Source organism: Rattus norvegicus, chromosome 2 (genome assembly GCF_021556685.1).
Source record: "Rattus norvegicus strain SHRSP/BbbUtx chromosome 2, alternate assembly SHRSP_T2T, whole genome shotgun sequence".
Taxonomy (NCBI): Eukaryota; Metazoa; Chordata; class Mammalia; order Rodentia; family Muridae; genus Rattus; species Rattus norvegicus.
Window position 1 is genome coordinate 139,599,249 of NC_141535.1, and position 19,310 is coordinate 139,618,558.

Sequence of the window (19,310 nt, forward strand, 5' to 3'; positions counted from 1 at the left end):
TATTTTTGCTGAAACTTTACTGCTTGCAGTGACTTATTTCATGTGGGATTATTTTAAATTTATTTTTTCAGCTTCAGCTAATCTTTACCGTGACTTCCAAATTAAAATAAATTTTCCAAGGAAACCTTCCCTACATTGTAGGATGGTCATCTCATAGAGTTGGAAGAAGTGGGAAATATATTTTCATAGAACATTGTTTCTGTTTTATTTTTTCTAGGTTGAGTTGTATATTCTCATGATAATTAATACCATTAGTATACAGTATTTCTCCCTCATTGAGCTCACTTACAAACAGAAAAACTAAAGTTATATTCATTAAACTCAATTTGTTATTTCATTGACAGTAGTTCCATTAATTGACACTAATTTTAATGTGAATACTTGTTAATATTAAGGACAGACTATATACAAATGAGAAGATATTTTTTCTAGCATGACAGGACTCTACAACTGTAGCATCAGCTTCATAATCAGCAAAACTTACAGTGAATGGTGTATTTGAACATTCCTGATGGGACTGTAAAGGCATGACTTCTAGTTTTTAACATGCTTTCCACATGTGTGTGTGTGTATACACACATATGTGTATGAATGCATTTATATATACAAATATATTTGTACATGTGTATAAATATGTATTTTGCAAATAATTTCTCAAAGTCTCCAGCTGAAGTCTCAGCTAAATGTTACTTTAAAATTTTAAGATAATTTTCTACTCTTAGATTAGATGTTGTTGGGTCTGGAGAGATAGATGGCTCAGTGGCTAAGAGCATTGACCGCTCTTGCAAAGAGCCTGAGTTTAGTTCCCAGCACCCACTTGGTACCTCAGAACAGTGCGTAACTCCAGTTCCAGTGAATCCAATGCTCTCTTCTGATCTCTGTGAGTACCTGCGCATGTGTGGTGTACACAAACTGTCCCAGGTGCACACATACATGCATATAATAAATATTTTAAAAAAGAAATATTAACTTCTGTTTTCTAAGCAGCTGAGTAGATATTTACTTTTGCCACCTAAGGAAAAGCATCTTTTACTCATCAATACAGACACTATGGTTGTCAATGATGATTGTGCGTTTGCTAGCATGTGCGATGCCTAATTTAGTAGGCATGCTGGTGCTCACACTTTGCCCTCTCTGTGTGTGCTTCTAGAGATGATGGACTAGCATGGCCTGAAGCATGGCTCAGTTCTATTACAAACGAAATGTCAACGCCCCCTACCGAGACCGCATCCCACTGAGGATCGTCAGGGCAGAATCTGAACTCTCACCATCAGAGAAAGCCTACTTGAATGCCGTGGAAAAGGGGGACTATGCAAGCGTCAAGAAATCTCTGGAGGAAGCCGAGATTTATTTTAAAATCAACATTAACTGCATTGACCCCCTTGGGAGGACTGCTCTTCTCATTGCCATTGAAAATGAGAACCTGGAGCTGATTGAACTGTTGTTGAGTTTCAATGTCTATGTTGGCGATGCGCTACTTCACGCCATCAGGAAAGAGGTGGTTGGAGCCGTGGAGCTACTGCTGAACCACAAAAAGCCCAGCGGAGAGAAGCAGGTGGGTGCGAGTGTGTTGTTTTGGTTTATTTTGCCTAGTTGTAAACACCCTGAGAGTGTGTGTGTGTGTGTGTGTGTGTGTGTGTGTGTGTGTGTGTGTGTGATTCTCCTTCGATTTTTCATTTCATTTCAATATTCTGAACTGTCAAACTATACTTTGTTGGATTATTTTTCGATTTATCCTTCTTGCACATTGTGTGTTGCTCCATCTTCCCATAAGAGCAAACGCCACCATCTAATTTTGATATTGTCTGTTAACACACTCTCAGGGCTTCTTGCAAATTCATACTTAAAGAAGCATAAATGTCTGCTAGAAAGAAGCTCAACTCTTCCCTTAGCAGGACTGCAACTTAATTACCAATGGTAGAAGTGTGGCAACACTTGATTGCTATGAAAAAATAGAAGTTCAGGGCAGTGTGTCTTGCTTTCTCTCTGCGTGTTTACCTCCACAGCAATGGAGCAACTTTCAGTGGGAAGAAGCAAGGCATCCTTTCGTCTGTCTGGATCTTTTGCTTTGACACTGACCTTCCCTATGTTGGAATAGCCTGCTTGATCCTGTTTCCCAGACATTGGCCCCTTTCCTTTCTTGCATCAAGAGTAATGGCAGATTAATGACAAAGACGCTGCAGATGCTACCGTGGCTCCAAAATCCATCTTTCAAACTGGAATTATGGAAGGTTTGTCCATTCCGCTTCTAGCAAATTCTGCCTGTTTTGTAATAGACAGTTTTCTGTGTCTAAAAATGACAACATATGAGGAATCACATATCCACATTGTGATATGGACACCCCATTGCCTTGGTTTCTCTGAAGAACTTTTATCAAGGTCTTCACAGTTAGTAGGTTGAACACCGTGGCTGAGTATCTCTTCCAGTTCTGAGATGCTGTATCTGGTGATTCATTCTCAAATCTCAACCTCACTCACTCCTTCTTCCCTGAATCAAAACGTTGATAAACTAAAGCTCTGAAACAACTGTACTTCTCTGCTGATTGCTTTTCCAGCTTCGTTGTGCTTCATATACAGTTGTGGACTATCTTCTTACATTGCTAAACTTCGCTGGTAGGATCAAGTTTACATTGACACTTGGAAACTTGAGAAAACCTAGACTGGGGCATAAAGTTATAGTAGCACCTAAAGACACTTAACTGTTTAACCCCAATGTTCCACCACTAAGAGGCTTCCATCACCCCAATGGAGAAAGGAAGAGTCTGGATTAATGGGTGCAATCTGAGGTTCTTGCTTTCTTAGTGGTTGAGTTCCGTCACTATGTCATAGCCTTGAAGAGTAATTAGCTTAGGGGAGTAAAGGTAGATTCTCGAGGTTCAGAGATTACAGCCTGTGGCTGTTTGGCTTTCTGTCATGGGGCCTGTGGTGAGCAGAGCAGCACCGTGGGGAAGATAAGACAGAGAGAATGCTCACCAACACACAAGGGCAAAGAAGCAAAGAGAAAGGACCCGTCAAGAGATGGTTTCTCCAGTATTCTTCCTCCAACTGGGCCCTACTTGCAAGAATTTTTGTCATTTCCTTGTAGGCACAAATCCAGGCATCCAAAACTAAAATAATGCATTCATGTGGAGAAAACCAGGTCCCCAAAAGACTGACCTTCGAACACTGATACCCTGGGGCCAATGCTTCATGACCAGAGCTTCTAGAGAAAACTGAAGACCCAACAAGCTACCCTTATACACCTTTGTGCCAGTTATTTTAGCCCAAAAGCATTTACATGTTTTACTACCAACACACTATATTGTATGCTCTCTCATAGTTTTGCTTAAGTGGCCATAGGTCAGGTGTTAAGTCTTCCAGGTAGATCACCACAGTTGTCCAAAAGTCTATAGGACAAAATTGGCATTTAATGAATTTTTCATGTATTACTAAAGAGACTCATCGGTTTGGCCTTCTAGAGAGTTCTTCATTGTCTCTTCAGACACTTCCCAAACTGCAGAAATCTGGTGTCTGGAGAAGGTACCTGTTATTATGAGAGTGTTTGTTGAAAAATGTTCAACTTCTGAGCTAAATCCTCATCTCACAAGTAGGTCCTGGCTCCTTACAGGCACTTGGACCCTGATTATTAATAGAAAGTAGTAAAGGTTTGCGGTCTGCCAAGACTCTGAAATTTCCCAGGCCATGTGCTTCTGGAAGATGTCTCTCGCATGAGGCTGCTGGCCAAGAATCCCCTTTCTATTTGTGCATTTTAGAATTCTACTTTGGCGAAGGGTATTAAGGGAAAACTGTTCTCTTTGATTCGAACTTGATCATTTTTAAAGAACAATCTGGGCTATCTTAGAGTTCCTGGTCTGCTGCAGAATAAAAATGAGGCTTTGATAGCATGAACACATACAGTTCCGTCCATAAAAGTCTATAAAGGATGTGTTGAGAGCTGTGTTAAACCCCATTCGAGTTTGGCTCTCTCTGTGTGATTTCATTAGGCAGCACATCTTTTAGATGCAGATACTATCAGTTGGAATGTCACTTTTCATACATGCTGGGAACAATTATACTTTTAACTGGACCTTTTATCCTCCTCAAATAAAGTATAAGTTTTTAGGCAATATTTGGCAATTATCGAAATAATTTTGTGTTCTGGCATAACAGAATTACAGATGTACAGATACATATTTATCCCCAAATACTGTAAAACACATCAATACAAATGCTGAGGTCATTGGAGCAAGGTATGCAAACAGTAATAATCTACTAGGTTTGATAAATATAATGTAAAATGAAGACCAAGCAAGAGGTTCCGGTATAAAACTATTAAAAACTATTATCAAATTACTAAGATCCTGAGATATGTGTATTATTGACATATTGTTGTTTTGCAAATTTGTCGCAGGCTACATATTTTTTTCCTCTGGAAAAGATCCAGTGTTTGGTGACATACTCCAATTATGAGCACTGAGAGACTTGAAATGAATTGGTGTACTTCTTAATTACACTCACCAGGGAGTAATTTCTGCTGGTTTAGCCTGGTAGGCCTTGTGCTGGAGCCTGAAGAGAGACAGCAATTCCTATTCTCAAAGGTGTTAAGCTCTAGTTATGAAGAAAGAATGGAAAAAAAAATCCACCATGGTCACAATAGAAAAGACGAAAGGAAAAACATATTGTTATCTTTATAAAGTTAAAATAATTGTGTTTCATACAACACACTCTGTTACAGAGTAAAGGACATAAGAGAGCAGGAGACGTGTAAAAGGAACAGATAGTGATTCTTGGTTTAATACCTTGGGAAATTACAAGAGCACTGGCTAAAATAGACTCTGAGAGAAGGCCTAAGGGACCAGATTGGCTATATTTAGTTGAGAATGGCTATTGATACTTCAGAGTTAATTAGAAATGTAGGTCTAATGGGGTCAGGATGAGTAGATACATGAAAGTAAGGAAATCAAAGGAAGCAAGCACCCAGATAGTTCCTAACAGCTTCTCATAGCTAGGCCTTCATCGTCTTGAAGTATTTATGGGTTTTTAGCACATCAAGTGACTCTTCTCTAGTTAAGTAAAATATCATAAAACTCCTTCTGTATTTAATGTAGGTCTTCATAAATCAGGTTTCATCATGTCAATGTTTCTGAAAATATTTCTATAATGATGAAAAGAGCAATAGGTCATGTCTTTGGTGTAAAGAGGACACAGACAACCCATGATCCTTGACACTTGTATGAAGGTGAGGTATTACGTATCCTCACAGGGATGGCTCCTACACTGGTATCCTCTGTTATGTTTGTTTTTCCTAAACTCTCTCTAGGCTTCATGGTATCTCTCCTCCCTAGAGACAGTAGCCAAGGATGAGTTCTCAGGCTCACTTTTTAGTCAGTTGATTGGTTACTTGAATTTGAGCTATTTCTAGATGACATGCCTCCTAGATGTCTTTAGAGGCCAGATCGATTACAGCTGCATTTGCCCCACTAAGTGTTTCTCCAGGGGCAGAACAGGCTTTCCAGGTCTTCATTTGCACCGATGCTGCTGCACTTCTGGCCTCCTCAGACTCAGGATGGACCTGACAGGCTGCCAGTCTCTACCTGCGGCTCCTGACACAGCAGCTTTGAAATGACACCCTGCAATTTTTATAGAAATAAGCAAGTTCCCAGAAGAGGCTGGTGTTGGTCTGGACACAACAACTGAGAAGCTGTGACTTAGGGGAGGCTAAAATTCATAGAATACATGCATTTGTCTGTGTCAGGTGTTAAAGTATACGGTGCTAACCTGGTTTTTAGGAGATTCCCATTAATCCCATAAAATCCTCAGAACGCTCTTATTAATTAGTTCAGCAGTGAGATCCTAGAGTATTTTGGTTGAAGACACATTGATTCTAAAACTTAACTACAAACAGTTCAAGGACTTATGGCAGATCATGAAGGCATCTAATCCAGTACTTTACTTCAAAAAGAAGAAGAGAGAAGGGGGTTCATACAGTGCCTTGGATTTGGCCCGACTGAAGCATTTGTAGTGCAGAGCTACCTACCAACTTTGATGTAGTCACAGTGCTGACAAGGACGATGCTGTCGCTGGTATTAGCTACAGTGGTTAAGGAGTTTATTTGTTACCTCTTGGGAATACTACTCCATTCTGTGAAGGTGGACACTTGTGTTCCTCCCAATAGGTGAGGAAATGAAAATCTTCATCTTCAGTAACAAAGCCAGGAATCATCAGTCTTGAAACTTCTGACTCCTTGATATCAACTGCTCACCTAGCTGGCCTGGCTCTAGTTATCCAAAACTTAATTTGGATAGGAGTCATCAGAACTGTTAATGGTCCTAATTTATAGTACAGAACAGAGGTATATTTTAAAAAATGTTCTGATCCTATGTATTCTGTGTATTTGTCCTAAACATTACAGTCCCATTGTATGTCTGGTTGCTCAGTAAATATTAACCATGGCCTCTGTACTCCTTGCCACAGCCATAGCATCTGGACAATGGTCACTAGAGGCTGTGGAGTTCTGGGAAAGGGCAAGAAGGGACTGACAGAGGATTGTCCTCTGGCTGTCTTCTCTGCTTTTGAATTGAGAATTCTGCATCTCTCTGAGCTGTGGTTCTGCAACCATGTTATCTTAACCCCATCAGCTTTTTGAAGTCCAGTGGTACTTAGATTTTTCATTTTTATAAATTTACACGTGATACCAACAGAATAATGCTAACATCGCCATACCAGACCATTATCTCTGCCTTCTTGCAGATGCATATAGATCCATAGCCCAGGCTGTCTTACAGTGCACCCCCGAATACATATGACTTCTCTGTTCATATTTGAAAATAGGGAACCAGCTCAGGGTGAGCAAAGTTTTCTCTTTTCTTTCCATGCCAGCGCATATGGGGATGGGTTTACAGTCTCAGTAGTCTTTTTTTTTTTTTTTTTATTTACTTGAGTATTTCTTATATACATTTCGGGTGTTATTCCCTTTCCCGGTTTCCGGGCAAACATACCCCTCCCCCCTCCCCTTCCTTATGGGTGTTCCCCTCCCAACCCTCCCCCCATTGCCGCCCTCCCCCCATAGACTAGTTCACTGGGGGTTCAGTCTTAGCAGGACCCAGGGCTTCCCCTTCCACTGGTGCTCTTACTAGGATATTCATTGCTACCTATGGGGTCAGAGTCCAGGGTCAGTCCATGTATAGTCTTTAGGTAGTGGCTTAGTCCCTGGAAGCTCTGGTTGCTTGGCATTGTTGTACTTTTGGGGTCTCGAGCCCCTTCAAGCTCTTCCAGTTCTTTCTCTGATTCCTTCAACAGGGGACCTATTCTCAGTTCAGTGGTTTGCTGCTGGCATTCGCCTCTATATTTGCTGTATTCTGGCTGTGTCTCTCAGGAGCGATCTACATCCGGCTCCTGTCGGTCTGCACTTCTTTGCTTCATCCATCTTGTCTAATTGGGTGGCTGTATATGTATGGGCCACATGTGGGGCAGGCTCTGAATGGGTGTTCCTTCAGTCTCTGTTTTAATCTTTGCCTCTCCCTTCCCTGCCAAGGGTATTCTTTTTCCTCATTTAAAGAAGGAGTGAAGCATTCACATTTTGATCATCCGTCTTGAGTTTCGTTTGTTCTAGGGATCTAGGGTAATTCAAGCATTTGGGCTAATAGCCACTTATCAATGAGTGCATACCATGTATGTCTTTCTGTGATTGGGTTAGCTCACTCAGGATGATATTTTCCAGTTCCAACCATTTGCCTACGAATTTCATAAACTCGTTGTTTTTGATAGCTGAGTAATATTCCATTGTGTAGATGTACCACATTTTCTGTATCCATTCCTCTGTTGAAGGGCATCTGGGTTCTTTCCATTTTCTGGCTATTATAAATAAGGCTGCGATGAACATAGTGGAGCACGTGTCTCTTTTATATGTTGAGGCATCTTTTGGGTATATGCCCAAGAGAGGTATAGCTGGATCCTCAGGCAGTTCAATGTCCAATTTTCTGAGGAACCTCCAGACTGATTTCCAGAATGGTTTTACCAGTCTGCAATCCCACCAACAATGGAGGAGTGTTCCTCTTTCTCCACATCCTCGCCAGCATCTGCTGTCACCTGAGTTTTTGATCTTAGCCATTCTCACTGGTGTGAGGTGAAATCTCAGGGTTGTTTTGATTTGCATTTCCCTTATGACTAAAGATGTTGAACATTTCTTTAGGTGTTTCTCAGCCATTCGGTATTCCTCAGCTGTGAATTCTTTGTTTAGCTCTGAACCCCATTTTTTAATAGGGTTATTTGTTTCCCTGCGGTCTAACTTCTTGAGTTCTTTGTATATTTTGGAAATAAGGCCTCTATCTGTTGTAGGATTGGTAAAGATCTTTTCCCAATCTGTTGGTTGCCGTTTTGTCCTAACCACAGTGTCCTTTGCCTTACAGAAGCTTTGCAGTTTTATGAGATCCCATTTGTCGATTCTTGATCTTAGAGCATAAGCCATTGGTGTTTTGTTCAGGAAATTTTTTCCAGTGCCCATGTGTTCCAGATGCTTCCCTAGTTTTTCTTCTATTAGTTTGAGTGTGTCTGGTTTGATGTGGAGGTCCTTGATCCACTTGGACTTAAGCTTTGTACAGGGTGATAAGCATGGATCGATCTGCATTCTTCTACATGTTGCCCTCCAGTTGAACCAGCACCATTTGCTGAAAATGCTATCTTTTTTCCATTGGATGGTTTTGGCTCCTTTGTCAAAAATCAAGTGACCATAGGTGTGTGGGTTCATTTCTGGGTCTTCAATTCTATTCCATTGGTCTATCTGTCTGTCTCTGTACCAATACCATGCAGTTTTTATCACTATTGCTCTGTAATACTGCTTGAGTTCAGGGATAGTGATTCCCCCTGAAGTCCTTTTATTGGTGAGGATAGCTTTAGCTATCCTGGGTTTTTTGTTATTCCAGATGAATTTGCAAATTGTTCTGTCTAACTCTTTGAAGAATTGGATTGGTATTTTGATGGGGATTGCATTGAATCTGTAGATTGCTTTTGGTAAAATGGCCATTTTTACCATATTAATCCTGCCAATCCATGAGCATGGGAGATCTTTCCATCTTCTGAGGTCTTCTTCAATTTCTTTCCTCAGTGTCTTGAAGTTCTTATTGTACAGATCTTTTACTTGCTTGGTTAAAGTCACACCGAGGTACTTTATATTATTTGGGTCTATTATGAAGGGTGTCGTTTCCCTAATTTCTTTCTCGGCTTGTTTCTCTTTTGTATAGAGGAAGGCAACTGATTTATTTGAGTTAATTTTATACCCAGCCACTTTGCTGAAGTTGTTTATCAGCTTTAGTAGTTCTCTGGTGGAACTTTTGGGATCACTTAAATATACTATCATGTCATCTGCAAATAGTGATATTTTGACCTCTTCTTTTCCGATCTGTATCCCCTTGATCTCCTTTTGTTGTCTGATTGCTCTGGCTAGAACTTCAAGAACTATATTGAATAAGTAGGGAGAGAGTGGGCAGCCTTGTCTAGTCCCTGATTTTGGTGGGATTGCTTCAAGTTTCTCTCCATTTAGTTTAATGTTAGCAACTGGTTTGCTGTATATGGCTTTTACTATGTTCAGGTATGGGCCTTGAATTCCTATTCTTTCCAGGACTTTTATCATGAAGGAGTGTTGAATTTTGTCAAATGCTTTCTCAGCATCTAATGAAATGATCATGTGGTTCTGTTCTTTCAGTTTGTTTATATAATGGATCACGTTGATGGTTTTCTGTATATTAAACCATCCCTGCATGCCTGGGATGAAGCCTACTTGATCATGGTGGATGATTGTTTTGATGTGCTCTTGAATTCGGTTTGCCAGAATTTTATTGAGTATTTTTGCGTCGATATTCATAAGGGAAATTGGTCTGAAGTTCTCTTTCTTTGTTGTGTCTTTGTGTGGTTTAGGTATAAGAGTAATTGTGGCTTCATAGAAGGAATTCGGTAGGGCTCCATCTGTTTCAATTTTGTGGAATAGTTTGGATAATATTGGTATGAGGTCTTCTATGAAGGTTTGATAGAATTCTGCACTAAACCCGTCTGGACCTGGGCTCTTTTTGGTTGGGAGACCTTTAATGACTGCTTCTATTTCCTTAGGAGTTATGGGGTTGTTTAACTGGTTTATCTGTTCCTGATTTAACTTCGATACCTGGTATCTGTCTAGGAAATTGTCCATTTCCTGAAGATTTTCAAATTTTGTTGAATATAGGTTTTTATAGTAAGATCTGATGATTTTTTGAATTTCCTCCGAATCTGTAGTTATGTCTCCCTTTTCATTTCTGATTTTGTTAATTTGGACACACTCTCTGTGTCCTCTCGTTAGTCTGGCTAAGGGTTTATCTATCTTGTTGATTTTCTCAAAGAACCAACTTTTGGTTCTGTTGATTCTTTCTATGGTCCTTTTTGTTTCTACTTGGTTGATTTCAGCTCTGAGTTTGATTATTTCCTGCCTTCTACTCCTCCTGGGTGTATTTGCTTCTTTTTGTTCTAGAGCTTTTAGGTGTGCTGTCAAGCTGCTGACATATGCTCTTTCCTGTTTCTTTCTGCAGGCACTCAGCGCTATGAGTTTTCCTCTTAGCACAGCTTTCATTGTGTCCCATAAGTTTGAGTATGTTGTATCTTCATTTTCATTAAATTCTAAAAAGTTTTTAATTTCTTTCTTTATTTCTTCCTTGACCAGGTTATCATTGAGTAGAGCATTGTTCAATTTCCACGTATATGTGGGCATTCTTCCCTTATTGTTATTGAAGACCAGTTTTAGGCCCTGGTGGTCCGATAGCACGCATGGGATTATTTCTATCTTTCTGTACCTGTTGAGGCCCGTTTTTTGACCAATTATATGGTCAATTTTGGAGAAAGTACCATGAGGAGCTGAGAAGAAGGTATATCCTTTTGCTTTAGGATAGAATGTTCTATAAATATCCGTTAAGTCCATTTGGCTCATGACTTCTCTTAGTCTGTCTACATCACTGTTTAATTTCTGTTTCCATGATCTGTCCATTGATGAGAGTGGGGTGTTGAAATCTCCCACTATTATTGTGTGAGGTGCAATGTGTGTTTTGAGCTTTAGTAAGGTTTCTTTTACATATGTAGGTGCCCTTGTATTTGGGGCATAGATATTTAGGATTGAGAGTTCATCTTGGTGGATTTTTCCTTTGATGAATATGAAGTGTCCTTCCTTATCTTTTTTGATGACTTTTAGTTGGAAATTGATTTTATTTGATATTAGAATGGCTACTCCAGCTTGCTTCTTCTGACCATTTGCTTGGAAAGTTGTTTTCCAGCCTTTCACTCTGAGATAGTGTCTGTCTTTGTCTCTGAGGTGTGTTTCCTGTAGGCAGCAGAATGCAGGGTCCTCGTTGCGTATCCAGTTTGTTAATCTATGTCTTTTTATTGGGGAGTTGAGGCCATTGATATTGAGAGATATTAAGGAATAGTGATTATTGCTTCCCGTTATATTCATATTTGATGTGAGGTTATGTTTGTGTGCTTTCATTCTCTTTGTTTTGTTGCCAAGACGATTAGTTTCTTGCTTCTTCTAGGGTATAGCTTGCCTCCTTATGTTGGGCTTTACCATTTATTATCCTTTGTAGTGCTGGATTTGTAGAAAGATATTGTGTAAATTTGGTTTTGTCATGGAATATCTTGGTTTCTCCATCGATGTTAATTGAGAGTTTTGCTGGATACAGTAATCTGGGCTGGCATTTGTGTTCTCTTAGGGTCTGTATAACATCAGTCCAGGATCTTCTGGCCTTCATAGTTTCTGGCGAGAAGTCTGGTGTGATTCTGATAGGTCTCCCTTTATATGTTACTTGACCTTTTTCCCTTACTGCTTTTAATATTCTTTCTTTATTTTGTGCGTTTGGTGTTTTGACAATTATGTGACGGGAGGTGTTTCTTTTCTGGTCCAATCTATTTGGAGTTCTGTAGGCTTCCTGTATGTCTATGGGTATCTCTTTTTTTAGGTTAGGGAAGTTTTCTTCTATGATTTTGTTGAAGATATTTACTGGTCCTTTGAGCTGGGAGTCTTCACTCTCTTCTATACCTATTATCCTTAGGTTTGATCTTCTCATTGAGTCCTGGATTTCCTGTATGTTTTGGACCAGTAGCTTTTTCCGCTTTACATTATCTTTGACAGTTGAGTCAATGATTTCTATGGAATCTTCTGCTCCTGAGATTCTCTCTTCCATCTCTTGTATTCTGTTGGTGAAGCTTGTATCTACAGCTCCTTGTCTCTTCTTTTGGTTTTCTATATCCAGGGTTGTTTCCATGTGTTCTTTCTTGATTGCTTCTATTTCCATTTTTAATTCCTTCAACTGTTTGATTGTGTTTTCCTGGAATTCTTTCAGGGATTTTTGCGATTCCTCTCTGTAGGCTTTTACTTGTTTATTAATGTTTTCCTGTGCTTCCCTAAGTGTGTTCAGGTCTTTCCTGAAGTCCTCCAGCATCATGATCAAATATGATTTTGAAACTAGATCTTGCTTTTCTGGTGTGTTTGGATATTCCATGTTTGTTTTGGTGGGAGAATTGGGCTCCGATGATGGCATGTAGTCTTGGTTTCTGTTGCTTGGGTTCCTGCGCTTGCCTCTCGCCATCAGATTATCTCTAGTGTTACTTTGTTCTGCTATTTCTGACAGTGGCTAGACTGTCCTATAAGCCTGTGTGTCAGGAGTGCTGTAGACCTGTTTTCCTCTCTTTCAGTCAGTTATGGGGACAGAGTGTTCTGCTTTCGGGCGTGTAGTTTTTCCTCTCTACAGGTCTTCAGCTGTTCCTGTGGGCCTGTGTCTTGAGTTCACCAGGCAGCTTTCTTGCAGCAGAAAATTTGGTCTTACCTGTGGTCCCGAGGCTCAGGTTTGCTCGTGGGGTGCTGTCCAGGGGCTCTCTGCAGCGGCAGCAACCAGGAAGACCTGTGCCGCCCCTTCCGGGAGCTTCAGTGCACCAGGGTTCCAGATGGTCTTTGGCTTTTTCCTCTGGCGTCCGAGATGTGTGTGCAGGGAGCAGTCTCTTCTGGTTTCCCAGGCCTGTCTGCCTCTCTGAAGGTTTAGCTCTCCCTCCCACGGGATTTGGGTGCAGAGAACTGTTTATCCGGTCTGTTTCCTTCAGGGTCCGGCGGTGTCTCTGGCTGGGGTCCTGCCGCTCCTGGGCCCTCCCCCACGGGAGCCCAGAGGCCTTATACAGTTTCCTCTTGGGCCAGGGATGTGGGCAGGGGTGAGCAGTGTTGGTGGTCTCTTCCGCTCTGCAGCCTCAGGAGTGCCCACCTGACCAGGCGGTTGGGTCTCTCTCTCACCGGGTCTGGGAGCAGAGAGCTGCTGCGGGCCGGGATCCGCGGGTGTGGGACTTCCGGTAAACACAGAACGTGCCCGGTTCTAGAGAAATTCTGTTTCCGTGTGTCCCAAGCTCACCAGGCAGCTTTCTTGCAGCAGAAAATTTGGTCTTACCTGTGGTCCCGAGGCTCAAGTTCGCTCGTGGGGTGCTGCCCAGGGGCTCTCTGCAGCGGCAGCAACCAGGAAGACCTGTGCCGCCCCTTCCGGGAGCTTCAGTGCACCAGGGTTCCAGATGGTCTTTGGCTTTTTCCTCTGGCGTCCGAGATGTGTGTGCAGGGAGCAGTCTCTTCTGGTTTCCCAGGCTTGTCTGCCTCTCTGAAGGTTTAGCTCTCCCTCCCACGGGATTTGGGTGCAGAGAACTGTTTATCCGGTCTGTTTCCTTCAGGGTCCGGCGGTGTCTGTGGCAGGGGTCCTGCCGCTCCTGGGCCCTCCCCCACGGGAGCCCAGAGGCCTTATACAGTTTCCTCTTGGGCCAGGGATGTGGGCAGGGGTGAGCAGTGTTGGTGGTCTCTTCCGCTCTGCAGCCTCAGGAGTGCCCACCTGACCAGGCGGTTGGGTCTCTCTCTCACCGGGTCTGGGAGCAGAGAGCTGCTGCGGGCCGGGATCCGCGGGTCAGTAGTCTTTATAATGCAATTCTGTGGCTTTAGAAACATTAACTATTATGGAATCAGAAAAATCAAAGAGCGTGAAATGGAATTCTGGCATTAGCATGTTAATTCAAAAATATGATGTCTCAGAAAAAAATACCAATAACTAGAACTATATAACCCTTTTCACTGTCTGTGGATATTTAATAAATATATCCTTGGGTACTGGATGTAGACCTGATCTTTAAACTGATACAATATTTTATGTTGCCTCCATTTGCTTTCTGTTTCAAGAATCAGAAGCTCTGAAAAGTTTTAACTGGGTTTCCTTGACCAGGCTTTAGCAACAGCCATTTGCCTTCCACGGTCATGATTTTAATGCAGGGATTATTAAGTAATAAGTAGACCACGATATAACCAGTCTAGCAGTTTAGTTAGAGCACAGATTCATTGGTATAATGAAAACTCTGTGGCTGTCCTCCATTGTTCACCTGATGATGGTGGCTTCCCCTGTTTGTTCTCTTGAAATTCTGCCCTAGGTCAAGTCTGGGATATCAACAGTACACACACAGTGTGAATCTGCCTGCTATCAGTAAAGTAAATGAGCCCAAAGGCCCATGAAACCATCATCAGCTACCATTAAAGTTCACAGTGGGTAAGAGAATAGAGAAACAAGAAAAATAGGTTATGAGGAGTACAGATATCATTTCCCAAGCCAGGCATTGTAGTGGCGTGCGGAGATAATCCTGGCACTTGAGATGCCAAGGCAGGAGGATCACTGTGGGTTCGGGGCTAGCCTGGGCTATAGAGCAAGAGAGACCCTGTATCGAAAAATATACAAGACAGTGCCCTTTCTTGCCACTTCAAAATGTTTCTCTCACTTTGAGATCTAGTGGTAACAACAGTCAACGATTCTACTTTATTTAAACTCTGATTTAAAGTGATCAATAAAAATGCTGAACAATATTTTCTTAATGTGCCTCTAGAGTTAAATAGCTAATACTCTTCTCCAAATTTGATTTTTTTTTGTTTTATAGTGCAATGCAGTCAATATTAGCAAGTACTGTAAAGATCTGAAGAGAAATTGAATTTTATTATTCCACAGCAGGGAATTTTAGAGCTGTCACCGCACAGGCACAGATTGTTTAGTCAGCTGGTAGGTGGCACCCATGAGAGACGTGAGCAGCCTCAGGTGAAATCGTATGAAAGCATGGCCCCTTGAAACACTGTTAATATGACAAGGTTGCTTTAGCCTGCTAGCTGTTCTTACTCCCATGTGGGTACGTGGTCATGTGAAGGCCAGCAGTTGCACGTGATCCCTCAGGGATATGCTTTCTTGCCCCATCCTGCTAGCACACCGAGATCCAACTGGCACTAAAGCAAAACGCATCAGATATGTCAGGAGCCCACAGAGTGAAGCATTTGACCCCCTTTTGAAAAACATCAGGTGAAAAGCAAATACGTGTTCCAGAAAGAAAAACTCTACAAGTGGAGAGGCACTCCTCTTCCCTAGGGGATCTCCTAGGGACACAGTGTCCATTTCTTGACACAGAAACCAAGTTATCCTTCCGATGGAGGGCGTTAAGACCATGTCCCAACATACATGGGTTGCTAAATATAAGAAACCTTTTGAGATAGAAAGTATCCTATGTAGTAAGCTGCTGGGTTAGGTGTGGGTTACTGCGACACTGATGACCATGCCTAACTGTGCATGTAAACCAGAGTCACAGCACACAGGGCTTCGGTGATGGAGCAGGCAGGCTATCCCAGATCCATCACTTCCTGCATCCCACGTTTCAAGTTCTGTGATGAGGACCCAGCTTATATCTGTTACCTTGCATACTGTATTCCTTCAGTCCTGGATTCCACTTTGTTCACAGAGTATAGTTTACGTTGCATTGACAGATGCTCATTTCTAGAAACATTAAACTGTGTTTGAACCTTTCGAAAGCACTTTCTCTGTTGGTTCATTTATTCACGCATCAATGAGTATTCAATAGAATTTGTTCACTCCCAAATAATTATTTGGGTTTTACCATGGTCATTGCCTGGATGTTCTTGGCATTGGCATATTTCTTTCTAGAAAACTGGTATGTGTGTTGTGTTCCTTGTTCCATTAGAAGTGCAGAAGAGCAAAACGAACAAACAAGCATGTCTAAGCATTTAGAAGGGAAGAAAAGCCTGGATAGAATTCCTGTCTTCAGTGTCAGAAAAATCACATAGTTATTTGAGCCTTAACTTTCTCACAACAACGAAGAGCTTGACAGTCCTACTGATCAAATCACTGAGGAGATTTGAACGTGAATGTGTGCAGTGCTTTACAAGAATGCACGCAGACAATGGGAGCCCCTTCACTTAGATGCCATTTGCCATTTACTCACACTCAAAGCACTTTAGACTCACTATACTTAATTTAATTAAAATGTCCATCAAAAGATGCTAATTGTTCCTCAGAACATAGTGTATCAAACACGGCCTCTGATGAATGGCTTTGGGTGAGGTCATGTATTATTAAAGTTCTCCAACCTATTACAAGTGTTGTGATTGGGGCTGAAGTGATGACCCAGTGATTAAGAGAGCTGGCTACTCTTTTTTTTTTTTAAAAGATTTATTTATTATATGTGAGTACACTGTAGCTGTCTTCAGATACACCAGAAGAGGGCATCGGCTCTCTTTACAGATGGTTGTGAGCCACCATGTGGTTGCTGGGAATTGAACTCATGACCTCTGGAAGAGCAGTCGGGTGCTCTTAACTGCTGAGCCATCTCTCCAGCCCGAGAGCTGGCTACTCTTATCAGCACTCAAGTTCCACTCCCAACAAGCATACCTGGTGGCTGACCCCTCTAGCTCATGTGTTCCAACACAGTCTTCTAGCTGTCCCAGGCATCAGCATGTACATGGACAAGCATGCATGCAGATACACATAGGAATGCACAAAAATAAAATCATTCTAAAAGTCATAATTAAAATATACAAATGTATTTCTGTGAGAATTTGCTCCTTGAATTTCTTCACTAATTATAGCATTGAAAATGAGCCATTGGATGTAACTGAGTACATTCAACACAAGCAGAGGTAGGAAGGAGAAAAGTCTATACTGTGTCCAGAATGAGCAGCCGCTCACTTGAACAGTCCCTTCCAACTTGCCTCGAGGCCCTTCCCTCTTCATGGGCAAAATGTATGTTACTGCTTTCATATTAGAACCATGGGCAGAGAGGAATTAGACTTGGGCTCACTTTCCTAAGATTGCAGGAACTGTCCTCAGATTCGTTGCCATTTGTCTTTTGTGGATTCAATTTATACATCAGTTAATGTCTTGATGTTTGCATCCCACACCAATATTATTTGAATCATTTATTAGAAAGGCTGGACAAATATATCTGATCACAAGCTCTGAGCATGGAAGAGCTTAAGGTTCATCCTCACAAGAGGAGGACACGGATCCTGGAGGCTGAGAAAGGTTGGGGGTAGCAAACATATTGCTTGATGTGCAGTCTTTTCTCACTTAATGAGGTGAAGGCGGTTGAGTAGCTTTTCCTTTGCCCATCCTCATCCTGTCTCATGTATAACCAAGTACCAACATTTTTTCTTGGTTTCTGGAATCTCTGAGGTAATGTACGATGGACTTATTTGATGGGTGATTTTTATCCATAGGCAACTTACACAATGCACTAGTAAACCATAGTTGAGCATAGTGGCATCAAGAATAAGGAAATAAAATAGAAGAAACTGTATTTAGACTTTAAATTCTGAATTTTACTTTCTGTGTATGATTTTTCTTCTCATATATATCCATGTGTACCTGGTGTCCGTGGAGGTCAGAAGAGGGTGTCAGATTCCCCTAGAACTGGAATTCTGGATGATTGTGAGCCCCCATGTGGGTGCTAGGAATTGAACTCGGATCCTCTTCAGAAACAAGATGTACTTTCAACTGTTATGCATCCCTTGAGCTTATAACACGTTTTAAAATTATACTGAAGCCTCATAGCAGATATGTGACCCTGTGAGCTTGTTACCTTATGAAAATCTCAGAGCAAGTTGTGTGGACAGTTTTGTTTCTGCCATTTGCTAAAGAGAGACTAACTGGAATAGTTAGCTACAGTTATGTGAATGGGGATTATTGTGGGTATTCAAGTTCCTTGTAGACATAGGTTTGTATTTACATGGAAACTCTATGAAGGGAATCACAATGCCTATTGTGATTTCCCAAAGGCCCATATGTTAAAGATTTGGTCTTCTGCCTGTAGAACTATCAGGATGTGGTGGGAACTGTGAGAGTTGAAGCCCAGTAAGAGGTCTTCAGATTTTTAGGAACATGCCCTTCCCCTTCCCCACTCTCTCCAGCTCAATGGGAGATGAATGGCTAACTCCAGTCACATGCACATTCCTAGCATGATGCCATGATGTGCCACCTCACAGATCCAAATGACTGCAGCCACTGCCACTTCCAACTGACAAGCCGAAAGAAACGCATTTCTTTACAGTTTGATATGTCAGGCAAGTAAGTATTACAGTAACTGAAAGCCAACACAATGCTTACTCTAATGGTAATGTCTAATACATTCTTGTATTGTCTGGAGAAAATCAAGGAAAAAGCTATATTAGTTCAGAGGTCATTTTTAATTTTTGTAACTGTTTTCAATCCACGGCAGTTCGCTAAATCTACTGACGCAGAGGCCAGCGGAATTTAACTGGCCCCCTTTCCAACTTCCTTAATGGCAGCATTGAATTAAAGGTTCATTTTACCGGCTTTTCTGGGAGCCTTGCAGATTTCATGGAACATTTATCTATGGGTAGTCCCTATTCAGTAATAGAGTTGAACCAACTAGGGACAAATGCAGGTGTAATGGGACTTAAGGGAGGAACTCTGGGCTGGAGGTCAGTATTTAAGGTTAGGGATACATACCTTGAAGCTCACAGAGTGACTAGCTATCCTGAAGAGCCAGATGCAGCATTGATTGCTTTCATGGGTTTTACTAAACTCCTTCTTTGGTCATCTTAGAAGCTGCACCAGCAATCAAGAGCAGGCCACAGTCTGGAAATAAAATCTGTAGCCTGTGGCTCTGAAGAACTGTCCTGAAGTCTGTTCAGCCAGAGGCTCCTGGTCCTAATAACACACTGGGTGCACAGAACTTGCCTGATTTCCTCCTGGATGGTTTCAGGAAGAGATTGGCGGTAATAAGGGAGACGCTGCTGGCACATTGAGAAATTTCTGGGAAGAGGGAGGTGAGAACAGCACATTAGCAGGAGTGTGGGAGATGAATGTCAGGCCAAGCATACATCAGCAATCCGGTGGTAGGTGGGATCTGCCAGGAGTTTGTTCTGAGCTGATCCATGAAGCTCTGACTCTGCAGGGATGGGCACTGCCATCTTGCTGCAGGAGATTACTCTACGTCCTACACAGGACTTTCTCCTC

At 41.8% G+C, this 19,310-nt stretch overlaps 1 protein-coding gene across 3 annotated transcripts in view; it reads left to right on the top strand.

Moving 5' to 3' along the window:
- The window catches only part of Trpc4 (transient receptor potential cation channel, subfamily C, member 4), a 168,827-nt gene that overhangs the window by 41,814 nt on the left and 107,703 nt on the right, over positions 1–19,310 (top strand). For all 3 annotated transcript variants that reach the window (XM_087635812.1, NM_080396.2, NM_001083115.2), the window contains 1 exon segment: positions 1,151–1,555. In XM_087635812.1, coding sequence (XP_087491938.1) covers positions 1,178–1,555 — 378 coding nt within the window. In that variant the 5' untranslated portion in view covers positions 1,151–1,177.